Source organism: Rhamphochromis longiceps, linkage group LG18, assembly GCF_057381845.1.
Source record: "Rhamphochromis longiceps isolate RC_006_pf linkage group LG18, R_longiceps_female_GT1.1, whole genome shotgun sequence".
Classification (NCBI taxonomy): domain Eukaryota; kingdom Metazoa; phylum Chordata; class Actinopteri; order Cichliformes; family Cichlidae; genus Rhamphochromis; species Rhamphochromis longiceps.
Genome location: NC_140574.1, coordinates 33148438 through 33168134, shown reverse-complemented (window position 1 = coordinate 33168134; position 19697 = coordinate 33148438). Strand labels below are relative to the sequence as shown.

Below are 19697 nucleotides of genomic sequence, written 5' to 3'. Positions count from 1 at the left end.
ATAACTTTCAAGTTTGGTAACTCACGTAGATCATCCACGCTGCGTAACGCTCTTTGAGGTTAAACAGCACAGCTGGTTCATGGAGGAAGGTGAACATCGCCATGTCTTCAATTTTATCAAACTTAGGCGGGTTCTGAGGGTGCACATCGCACTCCTTCACTGTGACGGTCTGCAAAAAGAAGTACCAGGTATTGCACAAAGCTAAAAACTAAAATACATTTGAATGGAACTGATATGATGAATATACCTTTCCAAATTCAGTGTCGACGGTGGCTTTGTCGCCATCGCGGCTAGTGATTGTTGCTTTAACGTACTCAACTTCAGGGTCAGGAACGAAACACTGTTTTTTCATGTCAAATGGGCGAGTCTGGGCCTCCAGACGCTCCTTATCTGACTTTCTCAGGTAAGGAGCCGCCGCCCCAAACTCTTTCATGGCAGCATCCCCCATTTTTCAACCTTTAAAAAAATGTCTATTAAATGTAAATAAGCATAAGCATATATTAACCAAATTCATGTAAGACCCAGGAAAAATGCACACAAAGCAGGTTTAGTAACAGAGACAGTAAAAGAATTTCTAAAAACAACAAAAAATATTTATATTCTTGTATATCAAGCATTTCCGGTAACTTTTAGTATGCAGAAGGCTCAAATTAACGTGTTATGCAGCAGGTCTTTGCATGAGACACAACTACTAAAGGTGTTTGAGGTGTTTGGGTATTTAAGACCAGCAACCCCAAACAGACATAATTGCAACAAAAATGCCCATTCTTTTCTGACACACACATGCACCAATAGAAAAATGCATTTAAGTTAACTGATTCAGAAATTCAAGAAGTGTAGCTTTAAATTTTACCTTAGGCGTTTCACTCCACAGGAAGTAACGATTTGTGCTATTCATATGAAGCACACAGAAAGGAACCAAAGATCACATATAACATCACAAATTCATTAGACATTTGACAGCAAGGTTCACAGAAACAGGAGTCCTGTCACTCAAATCAATTGCTAACCTATTACAAAATATAGCTAGCAGCAGAAATTTTAATATAATTAAAACTTTTATACCTGCGTGGGTGTTCTCTTACCTCTGACTGTCAACCTTAAGAGAAATGACTGATCCAGTGGCTGACCAGGCTACCTCTCCATTAATAAAGGTTGTAGGTCAACCAAATATGGGAATGAATATCAGAGAAATGGCATCCAGGTTGTCTATCACAAAAAGCATTCTCCAAATTGGGTAGAGCCTGGAGCAGCTATTTGCTGCTCTCACCTTGTGAGCAACAGAGTAATGCACCCACATGGGCATGACAAAGAAGGGTGAAGGAGGAGGTGGGGGAGGCTAGGGCAGATGGTAGTCTGTCTGTCTGTCTGTCTGTCTGTCTGTCTGTCTGTCTGTCTGTCTGTCTGTCTGTCTGTCTGTCTGTCTGTCTATCTATCTATCTATCTATCTATCTATCTATCTATCTATCTATCTATCTATCATCGTCTGTCTAATTCTAAGTATCAGTATCTAATTAATTATTTGTAAGTAGGTTTAAAACAAATGGTAAGCCAAAACACCATGAGATAGAGATTCAGATATTTTAACCAGGGTTTCTATTTTAGGGAACAATAATTAGGCCGATTTTTTTTTCGGGATGAAAAAAAAAAGGATATTTGTTAATTAGAAGGTAGAGCCACCATGTCATAGGCTTTTGCACTCTGTCGTCTGTTCAACACATGAATACAGTAGGCTAGGATTTGTGTCACTTTAAGCATCTTGACATCTAAAGTTCAACAATAGTCTGTAAAGCAATAGGGTGTAAAATACATTTCAAGAGGAAGAATAAAGAGCAGCTGTTGTCTACAGAGAGGCAAGACAAGGCCAAGGTCGCAGCTGTGAAGTCCCTTTCTTATCACTCACCACTGTTCTCAATTAGATCGACACCCTTAGTCTAACCCTGGTCACTCTGCATTCTTTACTTTTCTTTACCAACAATAGATGTGTTCAGATGCAATGCAATCCAACCCAAGTTCATGTTTCATGAAAAAAGGGAATCAAAGGGCTGTAAGTTTTGTACCAAATTAATATTAACAAAATTATAACTCCTCTATTTTACTAAAGAGCATCTGTAATATGATTCTTCTTTTAGCTTCCGTTATCTTTCTGCAGTTCAAGCAAGCATATGAATGGTTCACTGCAACTTTCATGTGTTGTGTTTGTGGGGTCTTCACTCAGCAATATGAGTAGTATAATTGTGTTGCTATGCTAAAATTTGCAGTAAGTCATATTTAATTGATCAAGGAGCATGACCTCCCTAATAGTGTGTCACATGTAATACATGTGTGTATGTTCTATGTTACTGTAACTCGTCATCAGCTGTTTCTGAACAGAGAAGAAAAATCTTGGTCCGTTCAGCAGATCAATAGCACAATAGTATATAAAATGGGTATTTGTTGTACTTGCATGTACATCTCTTGGGTCTTACAAATAACGTTGCCTTCCCCTTTCCTCTACACAGTTTTAATAGACAAAATGATTTCTGGTGGAAGAGCAGTGGGAGTTTTCCTGATGCTGGACTTTATTTCTTGGTTATTGTTGTTATATTATTATTATTGTTATTGTAAAATTATTCATATTGTGTTTCAACTCTGTCTCTATGATAAAGAGACAGAGATATAAGGAAATACACACATATGTGAACGTTTAATTTCATTTTTGTATTGATTGATTCATTTTGCAAAAAGTTTTAGCCCAACATAAATTAAGAGCTCTACATGCAAAGTGTTCTTAATTTTAGAGGTCATAACTCTTCTCACAAGAATGCAAATTATTTTTGTCTTTCTCCAGATGAAGCAAACCTTTTATTTCATTTAGTTTTCTATTAAATAAATGACCTTTTGCCACTAGAACAAAAGACGAGAGGGCACAAATGACCCCTGACTATGTAGCTATATACTTCAACCTGCTATCAGATGTGACATGCAGCTAGTGCACTTGGCTGGCTTCTGTTGACATGGAATTGTTTTCTTCCCTTTATCCTTGAGCACAAAGATAACTTGTGAAATTCCTGTTGGCTGCCTTTGAGGGCTTGGCGGTTCAGAGTATAGCTTGGGGACAGCTTGTGACGCAAGTAGTTGAGATTGGTTTGTATTTCTTCTTTGACCAGCAGCAACAGGTGATAACCTCAAGGGAACATAACAATATACTATAGCTAGTATATATACTATAGCTAGCGTATTGTGGGATAATATATCATTTATATAAAGCAATATACTATAATTAATATATACTATAATTAATCTACGTTCAGTGCAAAATGCATGAACAAATAAACCTGTATGTGTTACAAATGAAACCTCTAAAACAAGACAAGGAGGGCAAATCAGCTTTCAAAGTTTCTCATCAGTTTCTTTTCTTTGTTTGTTTGCTGTTGTTTTTTTTGTTTGTTTGTTTGATGAAGGTCTGATGAAGGTCTGGCACAAATTAAATCCTTCTACAACCTCAATTATGTGACTTTCTATCAGATCCCATTTCCTTCTCCTTTACTTATCCTCTGTCTATTCCAGGCTCTAGGAGAGTACTCTTCCAGCCATTTAAGGTCTCATTCCCAGCTGTCCACGGTCTTTGTGTCTTTGACTTTTATGATCACATGAGCACACAAAAGAAGGTGTGAGGCACCTTGCCTCACTTAAGTGTGAAACTAGATCCAGCAAAGCTATTGGCAGAATTTGTCCTATGTTACTGTGAAAGGTCACTTCTAAGTGGTGTTGAACTTTAACAGAGGCTTACAGGAGTTGATTGTTCTCCTCCCTTGTCCTCTTCTCACTCATTCAGACTATGGACCTCTCTATAGGATCAAGTCCAGAGTACTGCTTGTCTTCAGATGAGGTAGTGACCAAGAGATCCTCTCATGAAATATTGAAAAGGTAATGTTGGCCATTTAAAGATTTTATTATCAACTTTTTGTTTTACTTTATGCAGAACTTCTCATTCCTGATTGCGGAAATGGCAAAAATAGAAAACATTTCTTTTAGACCTAATATGCTCATATTGTTAATGTACTATTTCCTGTTGGAGGACACACCAAGACCAGATTATCTGCTGCCAGTCTGTCAAGTCTGCTTGTATCCTGTGCTCCAAATGGCCCTCCCCAGTCTGGCTCCAAAAAGAAAGTGCTTGTTAAAAGAAAGAATGGGCGCTACTACTGATGTGAAGGTTAGTAGTTTTCACTTTTATAGTTTAGTTTTTCAGTATGTTAGCCTTTAGTCATATCAAAATGGAAAGAAATAGTCAGAAATAAATGGTTGTGTCTCTGGATGATGTCCAGTTTTCTATACCCGAAAGAAGTAGTGAGAAGATGGCTCATATTTATGCAAAAAGAGTAGTCTGTGAGCTTGTTTTGTTAATTATCTATTGTGGGTGCATGTGGAGTAGAAATGTCTCACTTATCAAGCACTGTGTCATTTACAGTTCTGTACATAAGCATATTGTTCTTAGTAGCTTCCTAGAGTAATAATAATAATAATAGTTCAAGACTACATTCATAAAATTCTTCTGCATTTTCTAGTTGGTAGTGTCATTTAAGTAAGTGTTATAGAAAAAAAATGGATTTATTTTCTTATTTGAATCAATCAACCTGAATTCTGCAGTCCTCTCTTCACATGTCACTAATTATTCTTTTAAAGTCTTCTTCAATACCATTGTCACCTATTTTAATCTCATTTAAATCCAGAACACCCAAAAAACATTTAAAAAAATGTTAGATGTCATGCTACAGGGAAATATAAAACATATAAAATGACTGAAATTTTAAAGAAAATGACAAAGCAAACTCTTCTTATCATGTAACATGTAGAGTAAGTTCCATTATCAAACTATAAGAAATTGATCTGTGAGCGCCATCTGGTGGTCATTTGATGTTTGACTGACTTCTGATGAATGAGGTATAAAAGCTGCCTAGTAATAATACCGTTGTCTACCTTACAAAATAAAGCGCCTTGAGGCGACTGGTGTTGTGATTTGGAACTATATAAATAAAATTGAATTGAATTAATAATAGTCCCAATGGGAACGACTTTGTCATTTATAAGCTACACATAGTTTTCTGCAACACATTTTTTATTTCTAAAAGCTCAAAGAAATTGATTTAGTGACCATGGTTTCGAATTTTGTATTCTCTACTATATTGAATACCAAAATGCTTTTTTTATTGTAATGTATTAGTTTTTGTGATTTTGTCTGAAATCACAGTAAGTACAACTGACAACTTGTTCCCTCCTTTCATTGGAAAGAAGTGTGAGAGGGAAAACTACATATTACTATATCTATGGGGAAATTCAGTCAAATTACCGATACATTCCTTATAATGCAATTCTTTAATACCAGTAATAGACATTTAAAACATAACACTTTTACTTTATCTTTGTTGCTATCCTTTTAGTTAATTTTGATCTTATTTTTCTACTAGTTTGGTTCAAATTTTATATTTTTTTGTTTTGTAAAATCAAGTTTGGTTCTCACCAGTATAAACAGCAAACACTTTTATCAATGAAACTCACAACACTGTTTGAGATGCTCATTAACTTTATTCTACTAAACAAAAACACATGCATAGGGAGACTTCATTGCAGGACCAAGAGGTGTCTCAGAAATGATCATTTCAAGGTGAACTTCATTCTTCATCAAGTCCTTTCTGAAACAAGAAAGAGGGGAAAAGAGGATCATTAGTGATCATTTTTTGATTTGAAAAGAAGAGCTGGATTGTAAATGAAGTGAAAACAGTCAATGCTCACTCTACAGTGATTCTGCAGTGAGACTACAATGCATGCTTTCGCTTTTATTTTTGTCAATGATCCTTGAGATAAAAAGCTAGAATTTGTGTTGGTGATCTGTCAGCAGGATGCTAAGAGTCCTACTATTCCGGACTAACACTTTTTTTTAACATGTACACATACGAACCTTTGATCCCACATCACGGCTTTTGGCGCGCAGCTTGTTGACCTGAGACTCGGCAATGTCAGCTCGCTCCTCAGCTTCATCGAGCTCATGTTGAAGTTTGCGGAACTTGGTAAGATTACTGTTGGCCTGTTCCTCCTGTAGAATAGAAGCACAATATTGTTTGTAAAGAAAATATTCAGTCAGTGGTCAGATGTAAGGGCGGTATTTAAAATCTGTATAACTTACAGCTTCCTCTGCAGCCTTCTTGTAGGACTTGACCTTTAGCTGCAGCTTGTCCACCAAATCTTGAAGACGTGCTAGATTTTTGCGATCTTCTTCGGTCTAATTAGTACAAATTTTTACATAGTTTTGTTTCTGAGTGTAATTTCCATCAGACAAGCTAACTGGTTAAGAATTAAAGTTACCTGATAAGTAAGCTCCTTGATACGCCTTTCATACTTTCTTACTCCCTTCACAGCATCGCTGGCCTTTTTCTGCTCATTTTCCACCTCATTTTCAAGTTCCTTGACCTATAAAATTCAGATCCCACAACAAAATTCAGATAACATCACTTAAATTTAGACCAGCTATTTATTTGATATATAGATGCTGTAGTCAAAGAGATTATAGGGAGAGACTGAAGTGTTATACCCACCCTGGCCTCGAGCTTCTGAATCTGCTTCTTGCCTCCCTTCATGGCGATCTGCTCAGCTTCATCCAGGCGGTGCTGCAGGTCTTTGATGGTTTGCTCCATGTTCTTCTTCATTCGCTCCAGATGAGCGCTGGTGTCCTGCTCTTTCTTCAGCTCCTCTGCCATCATGGCAGCATCAGTGATGGCCTTCTTGGCCTTCTCCTCTGCATTCCTGCACTCCTGCACTGCCTCCTCCACTTCAGTTTGAAGCTGGGATGTATCAGCCTCCAGCTTCTTCTTTTGGTTTATCAGGCTGGTGTTCTGGTGTTCAGATGAAAAATATGATTTTTTAAATTCCTGAGTATATTTTCAATAGATAGTTTCTGTATCAAGTCTTCTCCAGTCTTACCTGTGAGTGCAGTAGCTGCACTCTCTCACTGACATCCAGCAGCTCTTGCTCTGCAAGTTTGCGGCTTCTCTCCGTTTGATCCAGAGCTGCTCTCAGCTCCTCCACTTCAGCCTGAAGAAGGTTGTTGCGTCGCTCAACAATGGCAATGTTTTCCTTCATATCATCACTGGCTCGCAGAGAGTCGTCCAGCTGAAGTTGAGTATCCTTGAAGATAAAAACCCCCAAAATTTTAACTGATGTTTCACTTTGGTTTTGATTTTTGTTTCAAAGAAGTAGAACTGCTTGTTTATTCAGACCTTCAGATGGGCATGGACGGCCTTAAGTTGTTTCTGGGCCTCAGCTGCCTGCCTGTTAGCCTGGCTTAGCTGGATCTCCATCTCATTGAGGTCTCCCTCCATCTTCTTTTTCAGACGCAGGGCCTCGTTCCTGCTGCGAGTCTCAGCCTCCAGAGAGCTTTGAAGAGTATCCACAGTTCGCTGGTGGTTTCTTTTCGATTGCTCCATTTCTTCATCTTTCTCAGCTAGCTTGCGCTCAATGTCAGCCTTTACTTGGTTAAACTCAAGTTGGGCTCTGAGAATCTTCCCTTCCTCATGCTCCAGTGTGGCCTGTCACAAATAGAAATTAGACACAATGACTACATAACTTGTAATGAATTAATCCTCACAACCTAAAATCTTTCAAATTTGAAAAAGGCCAGTATGCAGCAGCTTACCTCTGCTTCCTCCAGAGCTGTCTGTATCTCAGACTTCTCTTGTTCCAACTGCTTTCGAATCTTCTCAAGCTCATGAATATTCTTTCCACCTTCGCTAATTTGTTCAGTGAGGTCAGATATTTCCTCTGAGGGCATATTGTAAAAAATAAATGCCGTTATACTGTGAACAAACTGTTCATGTATGATTTTAATGGGTAATTAAGTCACCTTGTAAGTTCTTGTTCTCTCTCTTCATGGTCTCCAAATGTTCAAGAGATTCTTCATAGGAGTTCTTCAGTTTGAAGAGCTCAGTGCTCAGAGACCTGGCATCTTTCTGAGAGCTCTCCAGCTCTGTTTGAGACTCCTCGTACTTCTGTTTCCACTCTGCCAAGACCTACAAGAAAGTTTTCATTTTAGATAAAAGATTGACCTTCCGCTTCAGTGAAATAATAAGTGCCGGATGAAAACCTTGTCAAAGTTTCTTTGTTTCTTGTCCAGAGCAGCGGCAGCAGCATTAGACCTCTCTACATCCACCATGAGATCTTCAATCTCATTCTGCAGCCTGTGTTTGGTCTTCTCCAGAGAGGAACATTTAGCATTCACTGCTTCAACAGCCTCCTCAGCCTCCTGCAGACGCTGAGCCAGCTTCTTTCTAGGTGATGAAAATATGTATTTGTGGTTAAACGCTCTTTACCTTTGCTGAGTTCGTGGACTTAGTGTATTTGGCTTACTTGGCCTCTTCTAGTTCTTCGGTCCTCTGGATGGCATCAGTTTCATACTTGGTTCTCCACTGAGCCACCTCAGAGTTGGCCTTGGACATGCTACGTTGCAGTTCAGCTTTAGCCTCCTGCTCCTCCTCATACTGCTCCCTGAGCAGGTCACAGTCATGGCGAGCAGACTGCACTGCATGGGCTAATGCGTTCTTGGCCTAAAAGAAAATGTATCTTTATGCACTGGGTGTACCAATGGTCTCTACCTAATGAGGTTACACTGATGATTATTTGCTACCTTGACTTCTTCCTCCAGTTGTCTTTTCAGGTCTTCAATTTGCTGAGTGTACGACTGTTTTCCTCTCGTGAGTTGAGACACCAGAGAATCCTTTTCCTCAAGCTGCCTCGAAAGTTCACCTTATTTAAGCATAACATTCAATTCAGTACCGCACACTGGCACAACTAAAATATGCTGTTCAGGTCTAATGCATACCGTTCTCAGTTTGAAGCTTTGCTTTCTGCATGGTGAAGTCATTGATGGCACGCTGTCCCTCTTCTGATTTTGTTTTATATTCATTCATCTGGTCTTCCAGAGACCTGCACATTTTCTCCAAGTTGTTCTGTGAACAAAAAGCAGTAGATGGCCAATCATGTACACAATTATAAAATTAATGTTTGATTTGGCAATGAGAACAAACCCTAATACCTGAAAGTAACTTACCTTTGCCTTGACAATTTGTTCCATATTGGAGACCACATCATCCAGCTCCAGTCTGAGCTCACTCTTCTCCTTCTCCAGTTTCTGCTTGACTCTCTGCAGGTTGTCAATCTGCTCTCCCAGCTCAGCAACACTGTCGGCTTGTTTCTTCCTGAGTGTGGCAGTAGTGGCTTCGTGGTGCAGAGTGGCCTCTTCGAGGTCTCTGCGCAGTTTCTGGAACTCGGCCTCCCTCTTCTTGTTCATCTCAATCTGGGCAGCTGTGGCTCCTCCAGCCTCCTCCAACCTCTCACTGATCTCCTCCAGCTCTCTGGCCAGGTCAGCTCTCTGCTTCTCCACCTTGGCTCGAGCAGCTCTCTCTGCTTCTAGCTCTTCCTCCAGCTCCTCAATACGAGCCTAGATCGGAGTCAAAAGCAAACCTTGACATGAAATTTTGTTGCTCTACGTTACTTTTCACCACTTTTCACACTTTGTTCTATTCTTTTATCACCTGCAACTCCTTCAGTTTTTTCTGGAGCTGGGCACTCATTACTTGTTCATCTTCTATTTTACCGTTCAGTTGACTAATCTCAAAATCTTTCCTGTGGATGGAAAAAATATATTTTGCTGGTACAAAATAACTTTGTTATGAAAACAAGTGTTAGACGTTCAGTTCTTAATTCTTACTTCTTCAGCCTCTCTTCGAGCTGCTGCTTATCATTTTCTAGGTCCATGATACTTTCTTGAGCTAACTTGAGGTCTCCTTCAAGCTTCCTCTTTGCTCGCTCAAGGTCCATACGGACTTTCTTTTCTTGTTCTAAAGACCCCTCAAGCTGTGGGGAAAAAAGTAAATATATATAAAAAGTAAATATATATAAAATGTAAATACATAAAAAAGTATTATTATTTAAAAGTTCTTACATCATCCACTTGCTGCTCCAGCTTAGCCTTGGCCTTGGTCAGAGTGTTGACTTTGTCTTCCTCACTCTGCAGGTCGTCCAGAGTTTGCTGATGAGCTTCCTGTAAAGCTTTCTTTTCCTTGGTCAGCTTGGCAATGATCTCATCCTGAGCAGCCATCTCTTCAACAAGGTTCTTGACCTGTTGCAAGTAAATGATGGTATTACAAATTCTGTGCACAGTTTAGAAACGTCTCTTTTTCATACCCTTGTTGTCAGAAATAGAAACATCAAGTACCTTGTTCTCAGTGGCATGCTTCTCCTTCTCCACTTTAGCTAGAGTTAACTCTAAGTCATCGATGTCTTTCTTCAGCTCGGAGCACTCGTCCTCCAGCTTCCTCTTCTTAGCAGTCAGTTCTGCATTCATCTCCTCCTCATCCTCCAGTCTCTCTGTCAGCTCTTTGATTTTGGCCTCCAGCTGAATTTTGCTCTTGATCAGCCCCTCACATCTTTCTTCAGCATCACATAGATTGTCTTGCTCCTGAAGACAAAAAGTATGACATACGCATTAAGCCGACAAACACACACAATACATGTGATGTTGATATTTGTTGTCATACTGTAAGAAACTATCCTTTAACATACAGCCTGAACTTGGAGCTGCAGGTCGTTCTTTTCTTGGAGAAGAGTGACCATTTTCTCTTCCAGTTCTTTCCTGCGGGCTTCTGATTTTGCATAAGCCTCTTTCAGTTTGGCAAACTCTTCCTTCATGTTGGCCATCTCTTTCTCAGTCTCTGCTGACTTCAGCAGAGGTTTGATCTTGAAGAACATCTTCATCCAGGGCCAATTTTTGACCCCCATGAAGGCACGGATGTTCCACTGGATCACAAGAAGAGCATCCCTGCAGACATTTGACTTGTAAAAAATTCTGTAGTAATCCAGACTCTGCTTATTTAATGTCAATGAATCGTTTTTTCAGTCTTCAGTTTGTGAGTGTGAAAGTATCTATTATATCTAAATAAACCTGAAAATATTAATTGCCAGAGTAAATTGTTTAATGTTGCCATTGTTGTACTTAAATTTGTAAACTTTGCCTTAAACAGCATGTTTAGATATTCTTTTGTTCTCCTCCCCGGCCTGTTGAATGCTGGGGAGGCTGGAATGTTTAACCGGAGGCACAGTCCATGTGAGATTCTGGTTTCCTTATCTTGTGGAGGATGTTCACTCACGGCCATTTAGCCATACTCATCTAGCCTAACCATTAAACCATTAAAGTTAGGCCATATACGGGTGTGGGGAGATGTCCTGTGGATAACTAGGAAATGTGGTTAAACAGTTGTAAGCATATATTGTGTGGCGGGAAGTCATGTATACACACACACACACACACACACACACACACACACACACACACACACACACACACACACACACACACACACACACACACACACACACACACACACACACAGTGTTTTAACTTTTTGTGACCATATGGGTGGTGCTTGTATTCACTGAATAAAAGGCTGCAGGGAAGGCTGTTTCTTTGAAGTTGGCTGGGAAACAGGTGAGGAGCGTTCAGCTCCAAGAGCCTGGTTCCGACCAGCCTTCCCTTGCTATCAAGTAAAGACCGGTTAAGTTGTTGTCTTGCTTTCTTCATGGGTGATGAGTCTCTGAGCTAGCGGGCCTGCTAAAGCGCAGAACCAACATTAATGAATAAATAAATTACGTTCTTTATTTAATTTGTACCCTTTATGAAGATGTTTTCAGTGTTCCAAGGAAAATAAAATAGCTTGCTAGGATAGTGTAAGGTATTGAGACTACAATACAGTGTCAGAGGACTTTTACACCAAACTCATTTGGTTCAAACTTTTGGACTTCACCTGATCCTAAAAGTAATGTTGTGAAACCTCCTCAAAACTAAAGACCATAGCACACAACCTAGCGGTGTTTTTGACTTTCAGTTAATGAAAGGAAGACGAATGCTACCTTTATTAAAATGTTTTGTCATTTCTTTGATATTCCATTTTTTATGTAACTTTTGAACTGATTTGAAATCGGAGTTTCATTGTACCAAATACCTGCGTTCAACAATCTTCTGAAATTCAATTCTTGCAAGAACACCTCGGGATCTTGCTTGTATCCTCGTGATGATTAGAGCTAAACGGTCATCTCGCATCTCCTCCAGCAGTCCAAGCAACCCAGCTTTGAAGAATACCTAAGATCAAGAAACCCATGTTGAAGGCACTTTTTGTGTGTGTTAGAATTACTCTTGACCACTTTATTATCATCATGGACATGATAACACCAAGAATAACAGCATATGCCAAAATTTGTTCTATCAGTACTGACCTTGGTGTGACCCAGTTTGTACTGGTTGTGATCTATATCTAAAGAGCCCAAAAGCTTCTCTGAAGCCTTTTTGTTATCGATGAACTGTCCTTCAGGAATAGCACTTGGGTTTAAAATGCGATACCTGGGGGAAAAAAGTGAGCATTTCAACTTTATTTTATATTACATAAAATGTCAAACCACAAAAACACACCAGAATGGATAACTAAGAAATTTGATGTTGCTTATATTTTCCAATTATCTAACAGACACCTCTGCTTGAAATCTCCATAGAGGATCCTGTTGGGGAAACCCTTTCTGCAGATCCTGATGCCTTCCAGCACACCGTTACAGCGCAGCTGGTGCATCACCAGAGGGTTCTCCATGGCCCCTGGAGTCTTGGTCTCGTTGGGGATGATGCAGCGTACAAAGTGAGGGTGAGTTGACCTCAAGTTGGTCATCAGCTTGTTCAAGTTCTCCTGATAGCACATCATAGAGAAAAGAATTGCCATTGTCCTTCAAAATACATTACAATTCAAAATGACTTTTAAGGTCCTAAATTCAGGAATAATGTTTCTATTAACCAGTCTATAACATGTACAGTTATACTGATATTACCCTGTGCAAAGCTGATACAGTTTGGAAGGAAGAACCTTTCTTCTTGGTTCCACCTTTGCCCTTCCCACCAGATTCAGCTGTAAGATACAGTTGTTATTTGTGGGAAAGTGGGCAGGGGAAGGTTGGGCTAGTAGCTTATTACATGATGCTTTAATAATCACTTGTAAACTAAGATGCTAGTAATTTTTTAAAACCTACCCGAGTCAGCTCCTGCATAATTTGCAAAGAGAGTTGCAAGAAGTTTGACGGTCGACTTTTGGTACAATGCCACAACAGTCTCATTCAGAGGATCCTTGTTCTTCACCAACCAGTTGTTGATATTATAATCAACAGTTCCAGCGTAGTGAACCAGGGCAAAGTGAGCCTCTGGTTTTCCTTTGACAACTCTGGGCTTCTGGAAGTTGCTGGTTTTTCCCAGGTGGTTGTCATAGAGCTTAGCTTTAAAGGTGGCATCACTGGCTTTGGGGAACATGCACTCCTCTTCAAGGATGGACATGATACCCATGGGCTAAAGGACAGAAAGTATAAGTGTTTGTTAAAGACTATATTTGCATTAGTTTTAGCTGAACATGTAATTGTACAGTGTTTCACCTTTTCAATCAGGTCGATACAGGCCTGCAGATCCATGCCAAAGTCAATGAAAGTCCATTCGATGCCCTCTTTCTTGTACTCTTCCTGCTCCAGTACAAACATGTGGTGGTTGAAAAATTGTTGCAGTTTTTCGTTGGTGAAGTTGATGCACATCTGCTCAAAGGTGTTGAACTGAAGCGAGACGGACAACAGTATGATCAGGATTTAAATTGTATTTTACATCCAGGACTACCATATAAGAAGAATATAATATTTCCAAACTCACATCAAAGATCTCAAATCCAGCAATGTCAAGCACCCCAATAAAATACTGCCGAGGCTGTTTGGTGTCCAGGGACTGGTTGATTCTTATTACCATCCACAGAAACATCTTCTCATACACTGACTTTGACAGCGCACCGATAGCATAGTTCACCTAACAAGGAAATGCATAAAAGTACACCTTGATAAAGTTTAGGGAATTATTTTGGAATTCTCCAAAAGTTTCATATTATCTCACCTGGGCCACATTTTGTCCCTTGGTGACCCACTCATTTCCTACTTTGACTCTTGGGTGACAGAGACCTTTGATGAGGTCAGCAGAGTTCAGGCCCATCAGATAAGCTACTTTGTCAGCATCTGTGGCAAAATAGCAGTTTTGATTTAAAGTCATCAGTGCCCACAGAGATCCTCACTGACTGTAGTTTGTCAATAGTCTTCTCTCACCTTCAGTACCATCAGCCTCTGCCTGCTCTTCTCTCTGCTTCTGTTTAAACTTCATGTTGCCATAGTGCATGATTGCACCAGTAAGCTTGTAAATACTGTTCTTCTCTTCTTGAGTGAAGCCCAGAACATCAAAGGCTTCCTGACAAAAATCAAAAACATTATTTTACTATTTTCGTTTTTGCTTTTGAATTTTCGACTAAAATTGCCGCAGTGCATCTAAGATTCAACTCACATCAGTGGCCATCAGCTCTTCAGAATCATTGATAGAGGCTACTGTTGTCTCTCCTTGGGAGATGAAGGCGTAGTCATAAGGGTTGTTGGTAATGAGCAGCATCTCTAAGGAGATAGAAAAATATAAAATTACAAAATGTCTAGCTGTTTTCCATATAGTGATAGTTCTTAAGGTTAATGACTGTGTACCCAGAAGTTCAGGCTTTATCTGAGACAGGATCTGGTAGAAAATGTGGTAGTCCCTCTCAGCTTTGAGCTGGAAGGTCACACGAGACTTTTCTAGAAGGTCTGTAAGAGAAATCAATTATTTGTAACTTATCTGGTATACAGATAAGTTGCATGTAATAGTTAAGTCCAGAGGTGTGGACTCGAGTCACATGACTTGGACTCGAGTCAGACTCGAGTCATTAATTTTATGACTTTAGACTTGACTTGAAAAAATGTTCTAAGACTTGTGACTTGACTTGGACTTTTACACCAATGACTTGGGACTTGAATTGGACTTGAACCGGTTTACTTGAAAAGACTTGATATTTCACCCCAAATATAAAATTTAACATGCATATTATATAGAGATTGAAAATGTGACGTCATTCAGGGGTAAACCGCAAAGGATTCTGGGAACTCGTGGCAAGAGGTACTAGCGCACACAGGCTTTCAATTGAAATCAGTCACACAGCGATAAAAAGAAACACAAAAATGTCAAGAAGCCGTTGTATTATTAACTGCAATAGCCGGTCGCATGACAGCCACAGGAAGCCGACGAGTAAAGAGATCGGTTGTTATCGGATTACGACGTTGAAGAGAAATTGTTCAAGCCATGTTTCCGAAGTAACAAAGACGCGACGGATGGCCTGGATTGCAGCCATTCAAAGATCAAATGTAACGTCCCAGAACACTCCAGCTCACAGGTTAGTCTGCTCCAAGCATTTACACGAAGGTCAGTGTTTTTTAGTAGTTAATACGTCATTTTTCTTAGTGAATTGTCCTGACACAATATTGCGTTTCGCTTCTGTTATTATGGTACATTGACAAAAACATACTTTTATTCACAGGATAAAACAGGTTTTTTGTATCACTAATTGCCCAGTGTGATTACAGCATACAGTATTATTGTCACTGCTTCATTTCTGTAACGCGTACCAGAAATTATTTCCACTACTAATTAATTACCGTTGAGCTCAAAGGTCTTATTAATAAACGGTTAAGGAATGTGTATTTATGAAGACAATTTGTGAGACTGGTAAACTTATGATAGGTACGATGGTCTTTACTTTCTACACGGTGCATTTCAAGGTCCTGTACCCATCCGTCGGTAAACTGTACCTGGGCTTGTTGCAGTGACCGGAAGTTACTAAACTTCATGAGCACTCACTCCAAGAACCGTATGATTATAAATATGCATATAAATATGCTAGGATGAGATAGCTGACTTCATCTAACTAGCAAATGTTGTCCAGGCTACGTTGGTGATGCAGTTTTTTTTAATATGTATGATATTTTTGTCATGCGATTTTTAAAGCCAGTCCTACAACCGCATCCAAGAATAACATGCAGCTTATCTCAGAACTGTCGGTGAAAATTATTCTTGGAGCTAGCTTTAATTGAGCTGCATTTTAAAGAGGTGCAATTTCACAATTTGTGTATATTTTCTAAGTTCACTATTTTGTCATGTGTTGAGAAAAACACAGATTTTAAAATTACATGGTCTAATATTTACATTTAGCATATAACTGCAACATGCTTTTTTCTTTCTTTTTTTTTTAAAGACTCGAAAGGACTTGAAATTCAAAGTTTCAGACTTGTGACTTGACTCGGACTTTTACACCAGTGACTTGAGACTCGACTCTGACTTGTCTGACATTACTTGAGACTTGACTTGAGACTTGAGGATAAAGACTTGAGACTTACTTGAGACTTGCAAAACAATGACTTGGTCCCACCTCTGGTTAAGTCTACTTTCAAATTTTCCACATAAACACAGTTACTTACAAGTTTCAATGTCAGCAGAGGCCAGCTTTCCTCGGTTGTCAAAGTGAATACGGATGAATTTCCCCTGTTAGGTGGAAAAAAGCAGATTTTAGTCATCATATAGCCATGCACAGGGTTGGTGTGACAAAGGAGAATGCAAGGGATAGAGTGAAGTTGAGGCAGATATTCCACTGTGGTGACCCCTAAAGGGAGTAGCTAGAAGAAAAAGATGGAGATGATAAAGGGAAAGAAGAATCTAAAGACACTCACAAATCTGGAGGAGTTGTCATTCCTGATGGTCTTGGCATTGCCAAAGGCCTCTAGAGCGGGGTTAGCCTGGATAATTTGATCCTCCAGGGTTCCCTGATGTGAAAATCAAAGACAAGATCTAAAGTGCAAAGCTTCCCAAGTGGAATTGTGATTGTGAAAAGCATCTTGAGGCACTTGTTGCTGTGATTTGGTGCTATACACATACCCATGAATTGAACTGAATTGAATTGAATTGAATTGAAAATGTTTGAAAACCTTCTTCTCTGCAGCTGGATCTTTCTTCCCACTTGGGACAGCAGCAATGCTGGCAAAGTACTGAATGACACGCTTGGTGTTGACAGTCTTTCCAGCTCCAGATTCTCCACTGAGTAGAAAAAGACATACATTTCAAGACCAAGAAGTATAACTCTTAACTGCTGAAAAAAGACCCTTGTTGGTAAAGTTACTTACGTGATAAGGATTGACTGGTTTTCTCTGTCTGTCAGCAAGAGAATATCAGAAAATCAGGGAAAATGCGACGATGTCCAAACAAAATGTCAATCAAGATGAATGCTAAAAGGGATATTTGTACCTGCCAGCATGTACTGGTAGGCATTGTCAGAGATGGAGAAGATATGAGGAGGAGCTTCAGTCCTCTTCTTTCCTCTGTAGGCAGCAACCACCTCCTGATTGTAGACTGGCAGCCACTTGTAGGGATTGACAGTCACACAGAACAACCCAGAGTAGGTCTGATAGTTGGTGAAAAGAGGAGAGCAAAGTGTCAAATATGTAGAATTTGTGGGAGGGCAGTTAGCGTGTTGTGCTGTCAGCTCACGTAGATCATCCACGCTGCGTAACGCTCTTTGAGGTTAAACAGCACAGCTGGTTCATGGAGGAAGGTGAACATCGCCATGTCTTCAATTTTATCGAACTTTGGCGGGTTCTGAGGGTGCACATCGCACTCCTTCACTGTGACGGTCTGCAAATGGAAATCAAACAGTTAACAGCCATGTTAACCAAAACAGCACCAAAGTCCTTCGTAGACACATGTACACACTTATGCAGAACCTGAACTTTATTCACCTTTCCAAATTCGGTGTCAGCAGTGACTTTGTCGCCATCGCGGCTAGTGATGGTTGCTTTAACGTACTCAACTTCAGGGTCAGGAACGAAGCACTCTTTCTTCATATCAAATGGGCGAGTCTGGGCCTCCAGACGCTCCTTATCTGACTTTCTCAGGTAAGGAGCCGCCGCCCCAAACTCTTTCATGGCAGCATCCCCCATTTTTCAACCTGTTACAAATGTGAACGTTAGTCTCTAACAATGAATGCAAGCTAGAATCATTCATTGACGATTATTAACGGTGTGAACTGCAGTCGTTTAGCCATCAGTTACCAGGTAAAGTGCGAAAAGATGCAGGAATAAGCTACAACATCAAAACAGAAGAACAGCAATCATGTCATTACAATGCAGTGTTCTGCTGCAAAATCTTGTATTATGACATTCATGTGAGTGTCACACGTACCACTCTCATAACTGTTGTTGCAGACCAAGAATGCCACCCGCCCACCCACTCATGACATTTTTTTATTGCTGCAATAGTGTGGTGTCAGTCAAAAACTAATATGTACAGAGGCAAAAGACTTTCAGTCAGTTTTATTTACGTTGCCGAATTACAAAATCTCAGCTTTGCCTCAAGCTGCCGTACAATCCTTACACCATTCAAAACTCGTGTTTTAATACTTTGAATTTCAATACAGAATTATGCCATAAAAACCATGATGAGAATAGACACCCACTTACTTAGAGTATTAACAATAAAACTTGCACATTTGTAGTTAAACCACAAAAACGTAAGTCCTAACTGAGGGTCATTCCCGTTCAACTCAAACCAAGCACAGCTTTTACCTAGGGTGGGTTGGATTCCAAAAAGAAGAGCAGGATCTGTCAGGACTTGCTGTTTAGACCAGAAGAAAAAGCAAAACAAGAAAAATTCCATTACCACTACCACACAGCATCATAATTTATTACCCCACACTAATACGATGTACATGTAAAGTATGGTGACCTTCTATTCTGAACATTAAATTATATGTAAATGTTTTGCTTACCTTTGACTCTAAACCTTCAATCAAGTGGAGTGAAGAGCCCTGCAGCTGACATCTGCCCTTCATCCTTTAATAAAGGTTCTTTATCCACCAAATATGGCCTGAATTTTTGGAGAAAGGTTACACATTAAAAAAGCATTCTCCTAATTGGGTAAGTTGTACTGCTGCTATTTGTTGCGTTCACCTTGTGACAAGCAGGGCGAGAACAATACAGGACAAAGAAAGGGGAGGGCAAGAGGTGGGGATCAGGGACAGGCTTGATATCAAGTGACTCTTATTTTATTCGTTTAATTCGTAACGGGTAACTTTATATATTGTTTGTAATACTGATGAAATTCAGTTTAATACTTCAAGTCATATTTACAATCTTAATATTTATATTTGTCTGGGTTTTACTTACTAGAATAATCCACATGTATTCACTATGTCTGAAGAATCTTCAGCCTCTGTTCTATAAAGTCATTATTGTCACATGGTGTTGGTTGTTTGCTTACAGCAGCTGATAATCTTTCCTGATTACAACTTGCATACAAGGCAAAGCAACAAAACCAAGAGCAAATGGTCTGTTTAGATTCAGGGGTTATGACAATAATTCATTCAAAACCTGGTTACAAACAGTAACTTTCATTTTACTACTTAGCACCAGTCAATTCAATGCCCCTTTTCCAAATTCCAAACAAAGTAGACAAGCAAAATTAAAAAGACTAATTTGCTCCTAAAATATTGTACCTCTTGAACAGCTTTGGCCTCATTGCTCATGCTAAGATGTTTAATCAGAAAGGCAAACTTCAGCAAAGGTCAGGCATGTGAAAGGAAGGTGAAAAGCATTTCTGGAGTCACTGCTGCTGAAACAAAGTATAGCAGCTGTTGTCAAGTGAGAGCTAAGATCAGGGATCACTCACCACTGTTCTGCCCAGTTTGGTCTTCACCCTTTGTCTCACA

The 19697-nt window shown here is 39.6% G+C and overlaps 1 protein-coding gene across 1 annotated transcript in view; it reads right to left on the bottom strand.

Annotated features, from left to right (window-relative positions):
• The window catches only part of LOC146648721 (uncharacterized), a 29284-nt gene extending 9949 nt beyond the window's left edge, over positions 1–19335 (bottom strand). The window contains exons 1-40 of the mRNA XM_085388214.1: positions 18759–19335; positions 18556–18604; positions 17731–17939; positions 17483–17626; positions 17240–17396; positions 17119–17146; positions 16843–17032; positions 16669–16761; positions 16420–16483; positions 14617–14715; positions 14429–14532; positions 14197–14335; positions 13991–14109; positions 13757–13906; positions 13492–13662; positions 13099–13408; positions 12901–12977; positions 12556–12761; positions 12304–12427; positions 12033–12169; positions 10597–10852; positions 10250–10492; positions 9977–10153; positions 9743–9888; positions 9567–9657; positions 9083–9472; positions 8855–8981; positions 8660–8778; positions 8383–8579; positions 8120–8303; positions 7880–8045; positions 7673–7797; positions 7257–7565; positions 6961–7164; positions 6576–6872; positions 6346–6450; positions 6167–6262; positions 5942–6076; positions 248–448; positions 26–169 (exon numbers count right to left, since the gene is read on the bottom strand). Of these exons, the coding sequence (XP_085244340.1) occupies positions 26–169; positions 248–448; positions 5942–6076; positions 6167–6262; positions 6346–6450; positions 6576–6872; positions 6961–7164; positions 7257–7565; positions 7673–7797; positions 7880–8045; positions 8120–8303; positions 8383–8579; positions 8660–8778; positions 8855–8981; positions 9083–9472; positions 9567–9657; positions 9743–9888; positions 9977–10153; positions 10250–10492; positions 10597–10852; positions 12033–12169; positions 12304–12427; positions 12556–12761; positions 12901–12977; positions 13099–13408; positions 13492–13662; positions 13757–13906; positions 13991–14109; positions 14197–14335; positions 14429–14532; positions 14617–14715; positions 16420–16483; positions 16669–16761; positions 16843–17032; positions 17119–17146; positions 17240–17396; positions 17483–17626; positions 17731–17931 (6225 nt within the window). The 5' untranslated portion in view covers positions 17932–17939; positions 18556–18604; positions 18759–19335. The remainder of the gene's footprint in view (positions 1–25; positions 170–247; positions 449–5941; positions 6077–6166; positions 6263–6345; positions 6451–6575; positions 6873–6960; positions 7165–7256; positions 7566–7672; positions 7798–7879; positions 8046–8119; positions 8304–8382; positions 8580–8659; positions 8779–8854; positions 8982–9082; positions 9473–9566; positions 9658–9742; positions 9889–9976; positions 10154–10249; positions 10493–10596; positions 10853–12032; positions 12170–12303; positions 12428–12555; positions 12762–12900; positions 12978–13098; positions 13409–13491; positions 13663–13756; positions 13907–13990; positions 14110–14196; positions 14336–14428; positions 14533–14616; positions 14716–16419; positions 16484–16668; positions 16762–16842; positions 17033–17118; positions 17147–17239; positions 17397–17482; positions 17627–17730; positions 17940–18555; positions 18605–18758) is intronic.
• Between the last annotated feature and the right edge of the window lie 362 nt (positions 19336–19697).